This window comes from Gracilinanus agilis, chromosome 3 (genome assembly GCF_016433145.1).
Source record: "Gracilinanus agilis isolate LMUSP501 chromosome 3, AgileGrace, whole genome shotgun sequence".
Classification (NCBI taxonomy): Eukaryota; Metazoa; Chordata; class Mammalia; order Didelphimorphia; family Didelphidae; genus Gracilinanus; species Gracilinanus agilis.
In genome coordinates this window covers 297,380,334-297,400,130 of record NC_058132.1, presented here as the reverse complement: position 1 = coordinate 297,400,130, position 19,797 = coordinate 297,380,334, and the positions used below count along the sequence as shown (strand labels likewise).

Sequence of the window (19,797 nt, the reverse complement as noted above, 5' to 3'; positions counted from 1 at the left end):
GATTCCACAGCCAGAACTCTTTCTAATGTAACATATTGCTATAACAGGGTATTTGTTTCCTTATATATTTCCATGTGTAGAATTTTGAAGGCCACTGCTTAGAATTCAAGTAAGAAAACTTGGGTTCATATGTTAGCTCTGCACTTGGCATGTCCATGTCCTTCCGCAATTCTCTTAATCTCCCTTGGCCTCAGTTTCCTCATCTGTAAAATTAGGACTTTGGACTACATGATCCCTGAGGTCTCTCCCAGCTCTAAATCTATATGCTTATGATCAAAAGTTTATTCATAAGGGGCATCTAGCTGGCTCACTGCTGGGAAGATCCTAGGTTCAAATCTAGCCTCATACACTTCAAAGCTGTGGGATCCTGGCAAGTCACCTAAGTCCTTACCTCTCTTCTGCCATGGACCTGATACTTAGTTCAAAGATAAAAGTTAAGGGTTTTTTGTTGGTTAATTCATTCTTAGCAAGAAGCTTAAAGAAAATGTAGCAGGAGGTCTCTGACGAAAAAAGATTATGAACCTCAAGTGCTACAGTGAGGTCAAAGAGGAGGTAGTTTGAAACTGGGGTCTGGTGATATGACTATCTTTAGTTATGTTTGAACGAGCAGTCTCAATGCAGTGGTTGGGATAGAAGCCAAATTGTAAAGGATGGAGAACTAAGAGGATGATGAGAAATTGGAGGTAGGGACCTGTGGACTGTTCTCTCTAAATATTAGTTCATGTAAATGACAATCCTACCTTATCTAATTACCTATTCAGTGCCATCTCAGTTAAATTTCAAAAAAATATTTTATTGAACTACAAAAATTAATAACAAAATAAATTTGGAAAAACAAAAGATCCAAGAACATCAAAGGGGGCAGCTGGGTAGCTCAGTGGATTGAGAGCCGGGCCTAGAGACGGGAGGTCCTAGGTTCAGATCCGGCCTCAGACACTTCCCAGCTGTGTGACCCTGGGCAAGTCACTTGACCCCCATTGCCTACCCTTACCACTCTTCCACCTATAAGTCAATACACAGAAGTTAAGGGTTTAAAAAAAAATTAAAAAAAATTAAAAAATGCATTTTACATATGTTCCATATGCCTTATATACTTTGACTACCTGCTTATTCGATTTATAGTGCTACTATCTATTAATACTTGCTTACATTTATACATAGACTCTTTCATAGTTGTTTATATATTTGTTTATCTGTTTATGCCTATTCACATTTATTTAGGTTTGTATTTGTTAATACTTCTCTGTGTTTTTCTACATAAGTTTTAGCTCCTGTCCCTAGTTCGCTAAGATCGTGTCCTCCGGTTTCGGGGTTTGACGGAATAATTTTTTTTTAAAGGAAGGCGGTTTAATAGTACTAGATTTTAAACTAGAATAAAGCCCTGGGGAGGCAAAAACTAACCAGCCTACCCCTACTCCCAAAAAACAATAATCAACTATCTTATGGCTTCCCTGTGCATAAAGGCCAGTTACTAGATTGAATATAGTCAGGATCTAAATGATGAATCTGTTGCATTCTGCAAATTTATTAGGACAATTTTTAGATCATTTGTTTCCCACAGAAACTACTAAGTGGTTAGCTTCCCCAGCTAGTGAACAAAGTCTAACCCATGATAACACTGTGAATGGTGGTATAAAAGTACTATAGGCCTTATGATTTCTTTGAGAAAACATGTTAGTGCTAACTGAATATGCCAGGAAATCTTGCTCCTTCTTTCTCTGAATATGCAAATGTCATATGCCTCTTCTTGCCCTGAATATACAAGAAGCAGATAGCTCATACTAGTATATGCCAGGAACATATGTCTCTTCTGCTGCTATTCTCAGGAAACAGTGACCTGTCTCTTGCAGGGCATGAGTGGAGATCTGATGATAGGAGTCTGAATATGAACGGATTTTATTGACTTCTTTACACTGGAGTTGATGAGAATGGTGTGATGTCTAACTCACAGCTGGAGGATATCATTTTCTAATTTACTAATAAGCAACAGCTAAATCCCTCAGCAATTACTGGAGGGTGGATGGAGCAAAAGGAGAGATGCTTACTTATACTTCCATTAATGGTGATCCCATTTCTGCTAACCTACTAGCTTTACACATTTATGTCTTTCATGGCCTTTGGTGTCAAACTTGAATAGAAATGGATTTTTTTGGGGTGGGTATAGTGACTTAGAAAACCACAAATTAACATCTGTATGATTGTATTTTTATTTATTTTGTTTGACATTTTTCATTTACGTTTTAATCTGGTTCAGAAGGCACTCTTGAGTTTTTTTGGGGGGGAGGGGTTGATACCTACTTAGAACCATTATTATTCATTTGGGACATAATTGGCTAGAAATAGGAGTAGTTTTGGAGACCAGAAAACACAGTAAGTAAACAGAATGTTAAGGGTGGGATTTAAGATCTTTACTTCTTGATACCACCTTCCTTTCCCTTCCCTCTGCCTCCAAATCGCCAACTGCTTGTGTTAATGGGAAAAGTGTCTATCAAATACTTGAAAATTTGAAATTTTAGTAAATCAATTAGCATTGGTAACTCATTCTATATCAGCAAATCATATCTCTGTACTTAATAGAGTATATTTATAAAATGATATAGTCAAAACTTTTAATACTTGCTACCCAAATCCCAACTTGAGACTCCTTGAAATATGTGGGCTAGCCATCACCAGACCCTAATTTGAATCCTTTTCAGTTTGGCATAGCCCATACATTGATATAAGTTTTGAGTGCCTAGATTCAAGACTATGTAAGTTGAATATGCTTCCTCACATTTTTCTTAATTCTAAAAATGAGCACGGATCATCTGAATTTTCAGGTTAGTTGGGGAGGGAAGGAGAGTTGTGATGCACTGTCATAAGAAGGCAACAGCAGAGTAACAGATGAATCAAGGACAATATGATTGAGAGGTAAATATCATTGTATAACTGCTGCCTCTTTGCAAAAGCTAGAGAGAAAAAGACATACTATTTTTTTTTTAACCAGCCATACAAGGAAATAAATATTAGGTGTCAAATAAATGCTATACAAGTTGAGTTGGATCGTTTTTGGCTTAGAGTTATTAGGAAATGTTTCACAAATGAGATGAAACTTGAAAACAAGGAAGGCATTTAAGAATGCATAGGGTTTGGATAGCCCAAGAAGAGTTCAGGAGACATAGATTATTAGAATTGAAGAAGACCTTAAAGATTATCTATTATTCATCCTTGTTGACCCATACTTAGTTCATTAAAAGTCTCCAAGCAGATTTTCCCCCCAACTCTTTATTTTTCTTGCACTATAATCTGTCCTTCCAGTCTTTTCTTACACATAGGTCAATCCAATGTTTTAGTTTCTCCCTGTTGCCTAATGGTATTTTTTGCTTTTTATGGTCCTTGCCCTTCACAATGTAGGCACACCCCATATTTTCATCCTTATTTCACATTACTATTGCTATATTCTCTGCCTCAGGCAAATTGGTTTACTGTCACCTAAATGTATAGTGTTAGAAAAATGTTTAAGATGTGTTTTGGACTTGCATAGTTTGAAGAAACAATAATACATCAAAGTAGAATCTTTCAATGAGCAGTTGTAAATTATAGATCCCAGAGAGAAATGAGATCATAGACAATGGTGCAGTTTTAAAAGCTCCAGATTTGAATGAGAACCTGAGTTGGAATTCTAGTTCCTCCTTTTACTACATATCTTACATTGAACAAGAAACATGACCCCTTTAAGCTTCACTTTGCTCGTTCATAAAAATGAGGATGTTGGACAAAGATTAACTTCTGTGTCACTGCAGCTCTAAAATCTATGATATCTGTTCCTATGATTCTAGTTCAACCACCTCATTTTATATATAAGGAAACAAATTATAATTGGTGATCACCCAGCTGGCAAGTGACGTGGTGATCAGGAGGGCAGTTAGGGTAAATTTAGATTTTTTTAAGAGTTTAGTGTTTTTTTTCCACCTTGCTAACTGTTGATATGGATGGATGAAATTTCCAAGTGAGATGGCATAACTGGAGAGATTTCTTTCCAAATATTTTTTTCATCAAAAATATAAATATCAACAAATACCGTACATTTCCACATATAGAGATGAACAGAAAGCAAATTGTTTAAGATTTCAGAGTATGGGGCTTTTAAAAAAGTTTCTGTCAAGTTTAACAGTTTCCAAAAGCACTGTTTTGGGAACTTCCTCTGCTCTCTTGTCCTTTTTTTTTTTTTTTAGATATCAATATCCACTGACTCCTTTCCTCATCCCACCATTATAAGAAATAAGTAGAGTCAAGCAAAACTAAATAATATTCTGACCAGTTCTGAAAATATGTCTGTGTCAGTCTAAACCTCTCTTCTATCACTGAGGACTGGGAATTTTGCATGGCCATCAAACCTCCAAAGTCATGATTGATTTGTGAATTAGAGAGAAGAGTTAAAGGATTAAAACTTGAAGAAGGACTTCAGTAGGAATTGGAGAGAAATCAACAACTAAAAATAAAAGCTGGTCATTTCAATAGGAAAGTTAATGGTAGCTACTATGCTGCTTACAGATAGAATTGTAGCATCTGGGAAGTAAGATGGAATATGAATCATTAGGACTGCCAGGTAGGTATGCACTTAAGTGTCAGTTCCAAGGCAAAAGATAAGGACTAGTGATTTGCCTAGGGTTACACAGCTAGGAAGTATCTGAGACCAAATTTGAACTCAGGGGCCTCCAGACTCCAGACTTCAGACTTGGCTCTCTCTTAGCTGCCTCTGGGGACTTTCTCTTTACACAGGCACATATACACAACTAAATTTGATGTCAAGAACAAACATTTCCACGTATAAAGAAAAGAATATTTCCATATGAAATGGAATTTTAATCACTACACCTAACTGTTTTTTTTTATGTAGCAAATTTAGTATGGTAGTACAAGCACTGCTCTTCCCTTTTTTTTCTCCTAAGTATTCTTTAGAATATTTCTTTTAGCCTCTTTTTTTAATTTCTTTTTTAAAAAGTCATTAGCATTACCCTTTACTTCCTATATACAAGAGCACTTTCCCCACCCCCAATAAAGACTTTCTTTTGTTCAGTTAAGTATATACAAATAAAACATTTTTGCTGTATTGGTCATGAATGAAAATAGGTGTCATTTTTTTCCTACATAGTTCATCATTTCTCTGCCAAGAAATGAAACAATCATGCTTCATCATCAATTCATTCTTCTGGTCAGAGTTCTTAAGGTATTTTGTACATTACATAGTAGTAATCATTTTATAAATTGTTCTCTTGACTACGCAAACTTCATAGTGTGTCAGTTTATACCAGTCTTTACAAGTTTTTCTTAACCTACACCTTTAGTCATTCCTTACATGAGTGAAATAATATTGCATTACAATTATTTACAATAATTAGTTCCACTGTTTCACAATTGATGGATGAATTTCTAGTTCTTTAACAGAAAGTGCTACTAAGAATATTTTTAAAGTATGAATCATTTCCCTAGCTTTGAACTCTGGAGAATATTATGCCTTCTGGTGGTCTTGCTGGTTTGAAGAGTCTGCACAGTTTAGTAAATTTTGGAATATAGTTCCAAATTGCTTTCAAGAAGTCCTGAACTATTTCATAACTCTACCAGTAGTGCATCAGTCTGCCTATAACAATGCCTACTATAGTTGTTATTTTTCTTTTTTGTTATTTTTGTCTGTCTTGATTGTGAGGTAGAGCCAGAACAGTGCGATTATTGATTTAGAGCATTTTTTTCATATCATTATTGATAACTTGCATTTCTTCCATTGAAAACTGCCTGTTCATATCCTTTGATATATCTATTCAAGAATGGTTATTAGTCTTAGAAATTTGAATCAATTCCATATATATCTTGGAAATTGACATTTTGTAACATTTTAATTTTACATAATGAAAGTTGTCCACTTTGACTTGTTCAGTCACAAATTTCTTTACCACTCATAGTTCAAAAGAGGTAATTTTCTTTCTCTAATTTTTTATGATGATGATATCCAAGTCATTTTCCATTTGAGGCTTTATTTGTTATAAAGTGTGCAGCTAACCTAAACCTAATTTCTTGCTAACTGCTATCCATATTTTCCTGTAGGTTGGTCAAATAATGAATCCTTTCTCAGTACCTAGGATTTTTGGGGGTATCTAGTGTTTATTTCTAGGTTTCGTATACATATTGTTCAGCTGATCAACCTTTTTCTTTTACTCAGTCATTTTAATGATTATTGCTTTGTAGTATAACTTTATAGTATAATTGATACTGCTAGACTATCTTTTTTTTTCATTATTACCCTTGAGATGCTTGACCTTTTGTTTCCTCTATATGAATTTTGATATTTTTCTCTAGCTCTAAAAATACTCTTCTGGGAGTTCGGTACAATATTGGATAAGTAAATTAATTTGAGTAGTATTTTCATTTTTATTGTATTTGTTTGAATGGCCCATGAGCAATAAATGTTTCTCCAATTATTTAGTTCTGTCTTTCAACAAAGAATGTTTTATATAGTCAGATTCATAGAGTCCCTGGGTGAAAATTGGAAGATAGACTCAAATATTTTATAACTCCTGTGGCTATAAATTAAGTTCATAAAGTTGCTTGATGAATATGTTAAATCAGGGTAAAGAAGTGGCCTTCTAGGAGTGTATCTGTCAGAACATTACTAATAGCTCGCCTTTACATAATACTTTAATATTTGTATTGCATTTTACATTTTCTCATCTGATCGATAGAGGAAACAGTAAAGACATGAGATATCTTCTTCAACTGGATATATACTACTCTTGAGTTTTTTTCTTCAAGGTCTCCCTTTTCATTTTCACATGTTGCACTTTTAGTCCTTCTGGTTCTTCTAGTTGGAATCTTATAATTTCTCAGTTCTGTTGTCATGGCTAATAGGATCTCCCCACTCAAAACATTATTGAAATATGCCTGTTAGCACCAAACTGTAGTGGAATGCTTCACTTGGTCCTCAGCCTCATTTCATTCTTTATTCCCTGACCAGGTTTTCATTAGCTGCCTCACTTCCACATACCCTTCCTCATCCAATGTTGCAATCATATTTGAATAAATACTATTCCACCTACAAGAAAGATGTATCCTGTCTTCTCTCTTCATCTCTCCAGTGACCAAACTTGTGACTTTCCAAACCAAAATACCCTTTTCTGGCCACTATCCCCATTAGAACAGGAAAAACCTCAAGGGAGGGACTATCTTTGTTTTTGTATTCATATCCTCAGTGATTAACATATTATAAATCCTTAATGGAATTTTAATTCATTCAGGAAAATGTGAGAAATTTTGTATAAAGTTAAGGAAAATGAAGAAAGCAGGCTTGGACAATATATTTAATGAATATAAAAATGTAAATAAAAAAAGGAAGGAGAATGAGAATGTACTGTCATTCTTAAGTTATTAAGTGGTTTTGCTTAACTCTTTCAGGAAATGTACTTTGTAGGACCTTTGTATGTTTATTGAGATGTCTACTATGACATAAAAAAATGTTGCCTATAAAAGAAATTTTTTCAAGCTTTCGAAAGTGTCTATTTATGATCACTATTCATCATTTATATGCAATAACTGTTGATTAATTAGCAGCAATATTATAAGCAAAATCCAGGTTTAGGTTTTGAATAAAATACAAATATACTTAGTAATAATAGATTTGCAAGGTGCTTTGTATTCTCTCATTTGTTTCTCACAACAACCCTATGATGGATATATTATGAGTAGCCCCATTTATAGATGAGACACCTGAAGATGAGAGAAGTTCAGTGATTTGTCCAGGGTAACAAGTACCTGAATCAAGATTTGAACTCAGGACTTCTTGACTCTCAGGTCCTTTGTTTTTTTCCACCATGTCACTTTGCATAGTTTTTACTTTTATAAATCTTATAATCCAGTATAGAGATACGACACATACAAAAATATAATCCATAAGTGCACTGGAAACCTACAAGCAAAATAAAATGTATGAGCTAAAAAGGATAATTAATAATTGGAAGATCTCTAAAGGATTCTGGAGACAGAATTTGAGGTGGACTTTGTTACAAAAAATTATTTTTCTATTTTAAAGTTAGTAATACTGTCAGCAAATATCTGTAAACAGAATGTGGAAGTGAACACAAAATAAAAAAACTAAAATCCATATCAACCGAGGGTACAAAAACAGTCTTCTCTTCATCTCATTTTTTGTTACCACATTTTGACACAACATATTTTCCATTAAATGCACTGCCCATCTATGAAGGTCCTTCATTGAAAACCATTATGTAAAATCACTAATTTACTATTCATAAAATAAGAGGGGGCAGTTGGATGGCTCAGTGAATTGAGAACCAGGCCTAGAGATGGGAGGTCCTGGGTTCAAACCTGGCCTCAGACACTTCCTATTTTTGTGACTCTGGGCAAGTCATTTAACCTCCATTGCCTGGCCCTTACCATCCTTCTGCCAGGGAACCAATACACAATATTGATTCTAAGACAGAGGGTAAGATTTTTTGTTTTTGTTTTCCTTAATAAAATAAATAAATAAAAATAAAACACAATAACACTTTCTATATTGGAAAAGTTTACAGATTAACAGAAAGGATTTTTGTCTTAACTTTGACAGTATAGTACTACTATGTTGCTTTTCTGGCTGCTTTCCTCTTTGAACCTACCATGAATCTCTGAATTCATTTTTATCACTCCTTAAAGTATAATACTATTCCCATTACATTCATGTGCCATAAATTTTTACCTGTTTTCAAATCATGGCATGTGATTTATTTACAACTTTTTGATATCACAAAAATGCTACTCTGAATATTTTTACATTTTATTATCTTGTCAGCTTTTGTGAGGCAAATCCTAGTAATGAAATCTCTGGTTCAAAGAGATGGAGTCTCTGTTTTTTGGAATAATTTGTTTAATGCTGAATTTTTTCCCATCTTTTCCCAGCTTTGCCAATTTGATGACTGTGAGGTACTACCTAAAAGCTGTTTTAATTTGCATTTCTCTAATTCATAATTACTTTAAAGAATTTTTCACATAGTTGTTAGTTTGCATTTCCTTTTGAAAACTGCCTGTTCATATCCCTTGGCTTCTTGTCTATTGGGGAATGGCTCTTAATCTTATAACTATGTTAATTCCCTGTAGATTCTGGCTGTCATACCCCTTTAATAGTCAAGGTTATAATTGTTAATCTTGTTTTTCCCTTCACCAAGTCCCATTTTAAAATCTGCCTTTAAAAAATTAGTACTTATTACCCCATTCATGTTTTGGTTGAATCATTCTGTTCTTATTTGCTTCCACTTTATCTTCCCAGATCTCTGGATCTTGCCTTCTTATTTTTTACAAGTACCTGCAACCGGATTCTTCTGTCTTTAGATACATACTTTCCATTTCTTCATTTATGCAGCCCTACCTAATTTTTTTTAGCTGTTCTTAGAATCAATACTAAGTATCAGTTCCAAAGCAGAAGAGTGTTAAGGGCCAGGCAATTTGGAGTTAAGAGACTTGCCTAGAGTCACACAGTTCAGAAGTGTCTGAGGCCATATTTGAACCCAGGACCTACTGTCTCCAAGTCTGCCTCTTTATCCACTAAGCCACTTAGCTGCCCCTTGATAAAGTCTTTTTTGGTGTTTTCTTTGTCTAAACCAGATTAGAATATGTGTGAATGATGATTTTTCTTTGTCATCCCATTAATTTAAATGATTTTCCCTTGTGCTGATGTCAAGAAACACCAAAGAAAATCATTTCCTTCTGTCAGATAATCCATGTTGTGGATAAAATGGGGGGTACACTAAAGTTCAGGGGTGATCTCCTTCCCTTGCTGAGTGACTGGAGGGGTAAAGATGATTGAGGTAATAGGATTGGTAATAGGAATGGAACAGAAGGCTAAGTCTAGGGAGGAATGGACAAGGCAGTATTTGGATGGTAAGGGTACAGGTGAGGTATTCAGGAGAGCAGCTGACACAGACTAGACACTCAGGCTAGAGACAGGACACTGGTGGGAAATAGGCTGAACCCTTCCAGGCAGGAAAGGTACTTTTACAGACACAAGGAATAGGGCCAGTCAGAAGTGGTTTGAATCTGACTTGAGGGCTTTCTTATCAGTTTCTCAGGTCCTCAAAGGAGGAACCACAAGGCTCCTCCCTGACCATGAAACTGAAGGGATTCTGGAGGAAGTGTTGGGCAACTACTTCCTCCCAAGATGGATGCCTCCAGTTTCCCTCAGGAAATAAAAGATAATTATTCTTCCCCTTTACCTTTGCCTAGTTTCTTCAACACAAAGATTCTCCAGAGGGTCTAATTAGGTAACCAAGGGTTTATTAATGTTTCAGAGTGGTCTGGAAGGAGAGAGGGGATTGGGGTTCTGACAACTGCTAGGGAGAAACCCAAGATGGGGGAGGGTCTCAGGAATAGGTTAGACTGAGAGAGAACCTGCTCTCACAGCCTGGGAAGATTTGGCTGCTTTTAAGGTAGAGGGTATACTGATGGGATAGTTAGAATTCAAGGGTGTCCTACTTGCCTATTGGGGAAAACTAAACCCACAAAGTCTTTATACTAAAAACCCAAAAGCCACCCTGCCTCCCAGAGCCCTGGGAAAACAGGCAGGGAAAACAGGGAAATAATATGGAGAAGGTCAGGGAGAGGTACAGAGAAATTGGCTAGGTTCAAATTATCCAAAGACAAGGCACAGGCCAAAGCAAAACTGAAAGCCAAGCAGAGCTCTGGTTAGTCCCTGCGCTCTGCTCAAGCGTCAGGGACCAACTGAACTTTCTCTTAGAATTCTAAGGCTCAACTGCCAGAACTTTTCATTTGGCCCTCTGCAAGAGCAAAAAAACCTCTCTTGCAACTTTTGCATTACATCCATCATGAGATTATCACATAGAGGTCTTTTGGAGTTTTTTTATATATCTCCTTAGACTGTTTGGGACTTATCTTCCTAAAGCACATAAATACTGAGTCCTCACCTGATTTTTTTTTCAGGTTATATGGATTTATTTACCTTGATAAAGTTTGTATTTTTTGCAATTTTCATTTCTCAGAATCTTCTTATCTCTGACTTTCTTAGAAGGAATGATTAAAAGTCCTTGATTTAGCTAAAAGTCACTCTTAGATGTGTAAGGATATGGTAAGTGTTGCAGAATATTATCCTTATTTTCAGCCTTGTTTGCTTTTGCTTTTTCACATGTTATATGGGGGGGGGGTGTTGCATTTCTTTTTTCAGTGAATAATCCCAACTGCTTTGAACTGGTATTTGTTAATATTTCCTGTCAGTTTTAAGGACTTTTCTATTTAATTTTGACTCAGAATGAGTTGAACTTGGAGACTTCTCTTAAATGTCTTCTATGGTCTGTCAACCTAGCACTTGACTTTTTAGTTTCAGTATCTCCAGGTAATTTTCTTGTTTAACATAACACCCTTAAATGTAGTTTTCAAGATGTTTTTTCTGGGAGCTCACTGACACTCCAATTAGCTCACCACCCTCTGTATCAAGATCAATTTCATTGGTGTGTAGAGACCTTACATGGTCTTCCAATTTTTCTGTGTTTTAGCTGTGCTCTAATATTTGTTGAATCTTTTTTTTTTTTTTTTTTAATTTTTGTTTGACCTGTTGTTATTGGGTTATTTTCTTTTGTCCACTACTTTGTTAACATTTCCTACTTTTAGTTTTAAACCATTGATTCTTTCATTTGTCTTTTCTAATTCCTTAATTCATCTAATTTCCCACTTTATGAAGTTCCTTTAAATTTTTTATTGAGCTCCGAAATCCTGGTTTCTTGTAGTAGTTCCATTCTCATTTCTGGGCAGTTAATTGTTATAAAAATATCATTCACTTCTTATAGTTTTTCCTCAATTTATTTTACCTTTAAGTGTTTTTTTTATTGTATTAGACGTTTTTGTTAACTCTAATCTGTGAGGTTTTCTTTTTTGGCATTTTATTTTTCTTTTGGAATTGTTTTTGCAGTTTTGAGTTGGTGAGATGTTGAGTTTAGAGTCATTTGTTTTCTACTTATCTTCCTTAAAGCCCCAATTATACTGTAATTTAAAGTCTTTTTCTAAGGGTAACAGTTTGTTGTGCTATCTTTAGAAATGTTCGTTCCATGGATCTTCAAATTATTGTTTCCTAAAACTTTTATTTATTTATTTTGCTGTGGTATGGATTTCTTAATTCTCCCTGGAGAATTAAAGGACTTTCTTAGATGGGTAATATCTTGTTTTTGTCTTTCTATCTCAGTGCCCTACTTATAGTAGGTACTTAATAAATGCTTTTTAAAAATCAAATTATTGCCCTAATCTTAATCACACACACACACCCCATTTATTGATGTCTTTTTTAGCTTAATTAATGTAAACCTGTGTTTCTTTGTGTCTGTCATTTTTTTTTTTAATGTTGCTACATTTTACATTCCAATTGTATAATAAAATTTATTCAGCTGTTTTCCCATGGTGTGGTGTGAAAGTTGTTTTCATTTTTTGTTATTACAAATAGGTGGGAATTGAAATGAAGACAATTTAGGAGAGGACAACAAACATTGTGTGAGCAATATTCATGAAAGAAACAAAGTATGGGTCATATACAGAATATCCCAAGCAGTCCAATTTGGCTGGAACTTCAAATATAAGAAGAAAGATTGGACAAAAAGCCCTGTGTTTGCAGCCAGACCACCTGAGTTTAATTATGGTGGTGCTACTAAATAGCTATGTAACCTTGAACAAATAATTTTAACCTCTCCTAGTTTAAGATTATGCATTTTGTAAAAGAGAGAATTAGTCTAACTGACCTTTAATCAGCTTCTGCTTTAAGTATTATAATACTATGATTTTAGAGGACCTTGCCTGCAGATGGAGTTGAAATTTTACTTGGTTGCCATTAGGAAGCTATTTAAAATTTATAGGTACAGAGAGGAAACTAGGTAGTGTAATAGATATCAGGCCTGGAGATAGGAAGACCTGGTCTCAGACACTTCCTTGCTTTATCTACTCACCCTGGGCAAGTCATTTAACCACAATTGCATAGTCCTTGCTGCTCTTCTGTCTTAGATTTGAAATTAGGGTCTAAGGGGGGAAAAAAAGATTTATGAACACACAAATAATATTTGCATAAAAGAATATTGTAGCAATATGTATCCCAACATATGTGACCAACTTTTTTCTAGAAAGTTTTGTCATGAAATAGACAAAGGATGGATAGCAGCTGAATGGTGCAGAAAAGTCAAGGGAAGACTTTTAAACATTTATGAGCAATCTCTCCCTCTCCCCATCCATCTTTATTTCTTCCTGATCTATGGGTTATTTCCTTGGTACCCTCAAACTTGTCTCTCTCCCCATCCAAAAAAAAAAAACCTCACTGTGCCTTATTCTTACGCTATTATCTGATAACTCTTTCTTTTCCTTCTCAACTAAATCCCTAGAAAAAGCTTTCTGACCCCCTTGCCTCTACTTCCTCTTCTCTGACTCCCTGCTCAGTCCTTTGTAGTCTGGCTTCTGACGTTATCACTCACATGAAACTACTCTCCAGAGATGCCAGTGAGCATTTATTTTACCAAATCTAGCTTATTCTCAGGCTTCATCCCATTTGACGCTATTGAACACCCTCTCCTACTGAATATTCTTTCCTTTCTGAGCTTTTGGGCCACTGTTCTTTCTTGATTTGCTTCCTACCAATCCACCTATTCCTCTGTCTATTGCTGTTTGATCTCCAGTATCATTCTTCCTACTCTGGGTACCCCATCCCCATTGTTCGGTACTCCCTCACTTAAAAAGAGCTTGGAGCCAAGAAAATGTGAGTTAAAATCCTACTTCTCATGCATTCTGACATTTTTGTGCTGGGAAAGTCACTTAACAATTGTTCTAGGCCAGTGATGGCAAACCTATTTGAGACCACATGCCATACCCGCCTCTCTTACCTCCCTCCCCCCCAACCAACACAGGGGAGGGAAAAGCCCTTCCATTGGGCTGCTGGGCAGAGAGGCAGGTGATTTGAAAAAATGTCATCAGGCTTGATGGAGGGGGTGGAGGGGTCAGCTGTTCCACCCAAGTTCCTCTCACTTTCTAGTAACAAACTAAAGTGGGATGGTACACTTTTCCACAGAGAGCACTCAGCATGCCACCTTTGGCACCCATGTCATAGGTTCACCATCACTATAATAGGCAAACTCAATGTTGAGGGATTTCCCATTTTCATCTATACTAATGAAAGCAGAGTTCCAGCTTTTGTCACTATTCTCTCACCTATCATTTCCCAAGAGTTCACTTACCTATTGCAGAGAATTCCCTGGATCTTTCTGTCTTGACTCAGTTTCTTTACTGAGCTCCAGTCCCACTTCAGCTACTGCATATTGAACAGTTGCCTATGGACAACTCAAATTCAGCATGTCCCAAACAAAACTCATTATTTCCCACCCATACGTGCCCCTCTTACAAACTTCATTGTTCTTCCCCTCTCTTAGAGGTGTAATCTCAGCATAACTCCTCACTCTCCCTGTAGTTCACATGTTCATCTCCTTCCACTGCCCTCCTAATTGGTTTCCATGCCTCATGAGTCTCACTGCTACAATCTGTAGCTGCATATCTAAAGTGATTATCCCTAAGTACTGGTCTCACTGTTGTAAGGGTTAAATTTAATGGTTGGATAATAATTTTATGAAATTACGTGGTCACCAATATTTACTATATTTACATATATTTTAAACCCTTAACTTCTGTGTATTGGCTCCTTGGTGGAAGAGTGGTAAGGATAGGCAATGGGGGTCAAGTGACTTGCCCAATGTCACACAGCTGGGAAGTGTCTGAGGCCAGATTTGAACCGAGGACCTCCCATCTCTAGGCCTGACTCTCAATCCACTGAGCTACCCAGCTGCCCTATTTACTATATTTTATGTCAGAAATTAACAAATTTTTGCAAATAGAGAGGAAATAATAAAGAAGATAAATGTAGGTGGGGGGGGTAGCAACCTAAAGCTCTCAACCAGGAAGGCCGGTGTTGAGTAATCACGCAGCTTCCTCCAAGATGGAAGCTAGTCTATTAGGAAACTAGGAAAGGAGTCAGTCTTCAGTTGAAGCCAAGCTCCAAGCCCACAGTCTCCAGCAAGCTCCCTTGAAGACTCTCCTCACTTAGAAGGCTATCTCCAGAAGACAATCTCTTTAGATAATCTTCTCCAAGACCGGCTTCCCAGACTGAGTTCAGAGCTTGCTTTTATGGTGACTCCCTGTTCCTGTCCCTCTTCACTGGGGCCAATCACAGCTTCCAAATAGTCTATCATTGCCCAGGGCCAGTGTTTGTGGGAACCAGTTCACACCTTCTGGAGGGGTGAATGCTCATTGAAAGGGTTCACAGTTTCTGAGGGTGTGAACTCTTTAAAGAATTGACAAGTTTTTGACTGTTTGAGTTAGAAGGATGGAGCTCTCCAGTTATCTTGCTGGCTTCTCACCTAGCACTAAGTAGAGTATGAATCCACTAAGTGGTTTTCAAGTTCCTCCACCTAGTTCAAGCTTGTGTTGATTCACTCAAAAGGTAGACAAAGGAGAGTTAATCCTGTCTTCACAATCAAGTGAGGTACTTAAGTTAGTGTTAACTCAAGATAGACAATAGAGTAAAGAATTCTCTTTCACACTATACCTCCGTAGGCAAACCTTTTCTGTACTCTCTTTCAACACAAAAGTTCCCTGACTGCTAGCTCCTTCCCCTACTGCCTGAAAACATCCGCCTCCTCCAAAAGCCTTCCATCTTTGCTAACGATTGTCCTATATTTCTTCTACCTTTTGTGATTATACTTGTTGAGAAAGATGTCTGTAATAGGAGCTTCACTTTCTCTCCTTATTAGGTCTTATTAACAACTTACATCCCGACTTCCAACCCTAATCCACTGAATCTACTCTCCATCATGAGCAGTGATCTATTTATTGCCAAATCTCAATGTTTATTTTTCTTGACTTCTCTGCAGCCTTTCACACTTTTTGATCACTTTCTTCATACTCTCTTCTCTAGGTTTTTGGGATATTGCTTTCTCCTTCTGCTCTTAACTGTCTGACTTCTCCTTCCTGGGTCACCTTTTTTTCTCCCTTCTTTACTACCTCATTTAATGATCTCATCAGTCCCAGGAGTTTAAGTTGCCATGTTTGTATTGATGATTCTCAGATCTATCTCTCCTGCCCTGACTTTTACTACCCTCTAGTCCTTTAGTTCCAATTGTCTTTCATACATCTTAGACTGAATATCTAGTTAAACGTATTAGACTCAACATGTCCAAAATCAAACACATTCTTTTTTCCCCCCAATCTCTTTACTCCCTTCCAAAATTCTCCATTAATTTCAGTGCCACCGCCATCATCCAGTCCCCCAAGCTCACAGCCTAGGGGTAATTCACATCTCACTACTTTCACCTCCTATATCCAGTCTATTGCCAAAATGTGTAAATTTCACTTTTGCTATATTTCTCAGGTACTCCCACTTTCTACCACCCCAGGGAATTTCCTCTGGCTGTCCACCAGGGCTGGGATGCTCTCACTCTTTAACTTCTACTTACTTGCCTGGTTTCCTTAAAATCTCAACTAAAATCTCATCATCTACCAGAAACCTTTCCAAATCACTCTTAATTCAATTGCCTTTTCTCTGTTAATTATTTCCCATTTATTCATTTGTTTGCATGTTGTCTCCCTCATTAGATTGTGAGCGCCAGAGAATAAGGACTTCCTTTTGCCTCTTTTTATGTTTTCTTTAGTATATTTCCTGTCCCATAAAGAAATCCTTAATGGTTGATTTCTCTTAACTACCCTTCCCCTATTCAAACCATAGTCATTCTCTATTATCTAGAATAAACAGTAAATAGCAATAAAGTCTTTCTCAACCTGGCTCCATCTTCTCCTTACAGTTGCATCCATACATTGGCTTCATACTCCATAGTCCAGCCAGATGACTTCTTTGTTCCATACTTAAGGCATTTCTTTCCCCATCTCAATGGCTTTGCCCTGGCTATTCCTCACTTTTGCCTCATAGATTTCTAACTTCAAGGTTCAACTGAAGTAACACCTTCTATATGAAGCCACTTCTAATCTCCAACTATTACTACCCTCCCACTATAAGTCCAGTGTATTTCTTCAGTATATACCCTGATGAAATATATTATTCATTGAGAACAGAAGATATACTTTTACACAAACTCAACAAATCCTAATTCTGGTAGATGCAATTGACAATCAAAGATAAAATAAAGGCTTAAAAATATGTAAAACAAAAATTTTTAATTGCACTCTAAATCCACACCATTTTCCCAAGTAACAAAGTCTCATAGCAGTTTGCCCAGTCACACTAATTCTCACTCCAAAAAGCATTAGCATGAATCATTACATTGTTTTGCACCAAACTTTAGCTCCTGCATCAGCCTTGGTCCAGAGTTCTCATTTAACAAATCCACGTCTGTATCAGAGCAATGGTTCTCTTTGTTTCATTAACTCTATTTAGCTATTAATAATGGCCCCAGAATACAAGTGTACTGAGGCTGGTAGCTCTGAAAAACCTAAGAAAAGTCAAAGTACCTAGATATGTTTGTTTAAGAAATACTTATTAAATAATGGGGTTCACTATTATGTGTAATTTTTGAATTAAAAGGGTTTTGGAACATAATGGTCACATAAAACAGATCCTACTTTTTCATTTTTGGGGGCAGGATCTAGCATAGTATATGACATCAGAGGTGCTTATTTAATAAGTGCTCCTTGATTGGTTGATTAATAGGAACCAGTAGAGGAAAGATTAAAGTTGCATGTATTCAAGGGAATGAGTGCCTGAATAATGATGTCCTAGAGTCAGCAGAGGAGTGTTAAACTCATGGGCACAAGTATTAAGGATTAGTTTTTGCAATTTGGAATTTCTATTTCTGAATTTTTCTTTTTGATGGATTTTTAATATCCTTTTTTGGCCAATTATGTAACACTGATTTATTCCACTTAACGCTATAGTTTTACTTTATGATTAGGAAATTAACTACTATATGACATCTTGTTAACTATCCTTTTTCTGTTATATATTATCTTTTTTTTTTACTACAAGAGTAGAAAGAAAAATGAAGCATTTGCAGTTCTGTACAATTAGAACATTTTGTATATTTGGAAAATACTGGGATTCTGAATGTAATATGTATTTTTACACAGTATTTCTTAGCCTTGGAAGGTCACAGCAAATCAGGCCCTCAGAACAAAGGTCCCAAAGTAATGCAGTTTTCATGTTTTAGGTTACAAGCTTTGTTAGAACTCTCCTACCTATATCAGTGAGATCATAGATCCAGTGAAACATTTTGGGAATAAGTGTAGAGAAGGGGGTTATTTAATATTGAATATTTATGCATGCATCTGGAGACCATGATAGCAGAGGAGGTGGCAACGGGTGGGAAATGGTGGAGTATTTGGCCTCCATTCAATTGTTCCATTTTATTTCAAAATTGGAGCTTGTCGTTATGGAGACAGATGTTCTCTGCTGCACGATAAACCAGCCTTTAGCCAGACCATCTTGATTCAAAGTATATCTATCTTAAACCTCCAAAATAGTGCACAGACAGCTGATGGCTCACATTAATGCAGTGAGTGATGTCAAAATGTAAGACCACTGATGAATTTTTTGAGATTTTTGCAGAAATAGAAGAAAAGTATGGTGAAGTTGAAAAAATGAATATTTGTGATAACCTTGGGGATCGTCTTGTAGGAAATGTATATGTAATGTTTCATTGTGAAGAAGATGCAGAAAAGGCTGTCATTGACTTAATCCTTACTATTTTAGTGGACAGTCAATTCATGTAGAACTTTTACCTGTGACTGACTTCAGAGAAGCTTGCTGTTGCCAATATGAAATGGGAGAAGGTACAAAAGAGCTTTCTGTAACTTTACATCTGAAACCCATCTCTAGACAACTAAGGCGGGAGTTATATGGGCATAATCATAAGAAGTATGGGTCCCAATCAAGGTTTCATAAACATCATTCTAAATCAAGAGATTGTGGGTTTGGTGATGGAGGTGGCAGTGGTGGTGGTAGAAGGGAATGTGATAGGAGGTGGTCAGGAGATGGTGAAAGATCTCAACTGGTGAATAACATTAAGTAAATTCATGAAATCAATCTATTGGAAGTAAAGGGTCCATGAAGTTTTTCTTTTCAACTAGAATTTATCCCACTGGCTTTCTTTTCTTTTTTGCTTTAGGTTTAAAATCTAATTATTTCTGTAAAACGCTGCTTGACTTTGAATATTATATGATCTATGTTTAAAAGACTAGGCGGTTGAAAATAAAGGTTTTTTTAAATAAGGGGAGGGGGAAAATACTGAATATTTAAAGAAGGAATTTATAATTAAAGTCAGTGTATAAGCCTCTCTAAGTTTCCTCATCTGTAAAATGAGATGGTTAGGCCCTTTTAGACCCCTTGCCAAAATAAAATTCTTTGAATTTATTATTTGGAATCTGAAAATTGTTCTTGTTACAAAGAATGCTGGAATTAGATAGCAGGAAGGATTTAATGCCATTGTTCCAAAATCATGACTGGATTCCTAGAAGAATGGCTTTTTAGTCCAAGAAGGGACTGTTTTCCAAAGCACCTTTTTTCCCAACATTCTCCTGTGGTTTGTTCTCTATTCTTCAACCCTAAGGCACACAAAGCCTATTCACATATAATAAATGATATATGAAATAACTGCAAATAATTCTATTAATGGATAAAACAAATAATTTTCATCTGGCACATTTAAATCTAAGCAAAATTCATAACATTCCATTATGTAACTTTTAAATCATGATAAATATTATCTTTCAAATCATGTTAACAATTTAACACTATTTTTA

General features: G+C 36.1%; 1 protein-coding gene across 1 annotated transcript in view; it reads left to right on the top strand.

Moving 5' to 3' along the window:
- Window positions 1-19,067, top strand: part of LOC123241494 (splicing factor U2AF 35 kDa subunit-like) — a 54,608-nt gene extending 35,541 nt beyond the window's left edge. Inside the window, 3 exon segments of the mRNA XM_044669131.1 lie at window positions 18,341-18,546; window positions 18,579-18,727; window positions 18,730-19,067. Of these exon segments, the coding sequence (XP_044525066.1) occupies window positions 18,341-18,546; window positions 18,579-18,727; window positions 18,730-19,067 (693 nt within the window).
- The last annotated feature ends 730 nt before the right edge of the window (window positions 19,068-19,797 follow it).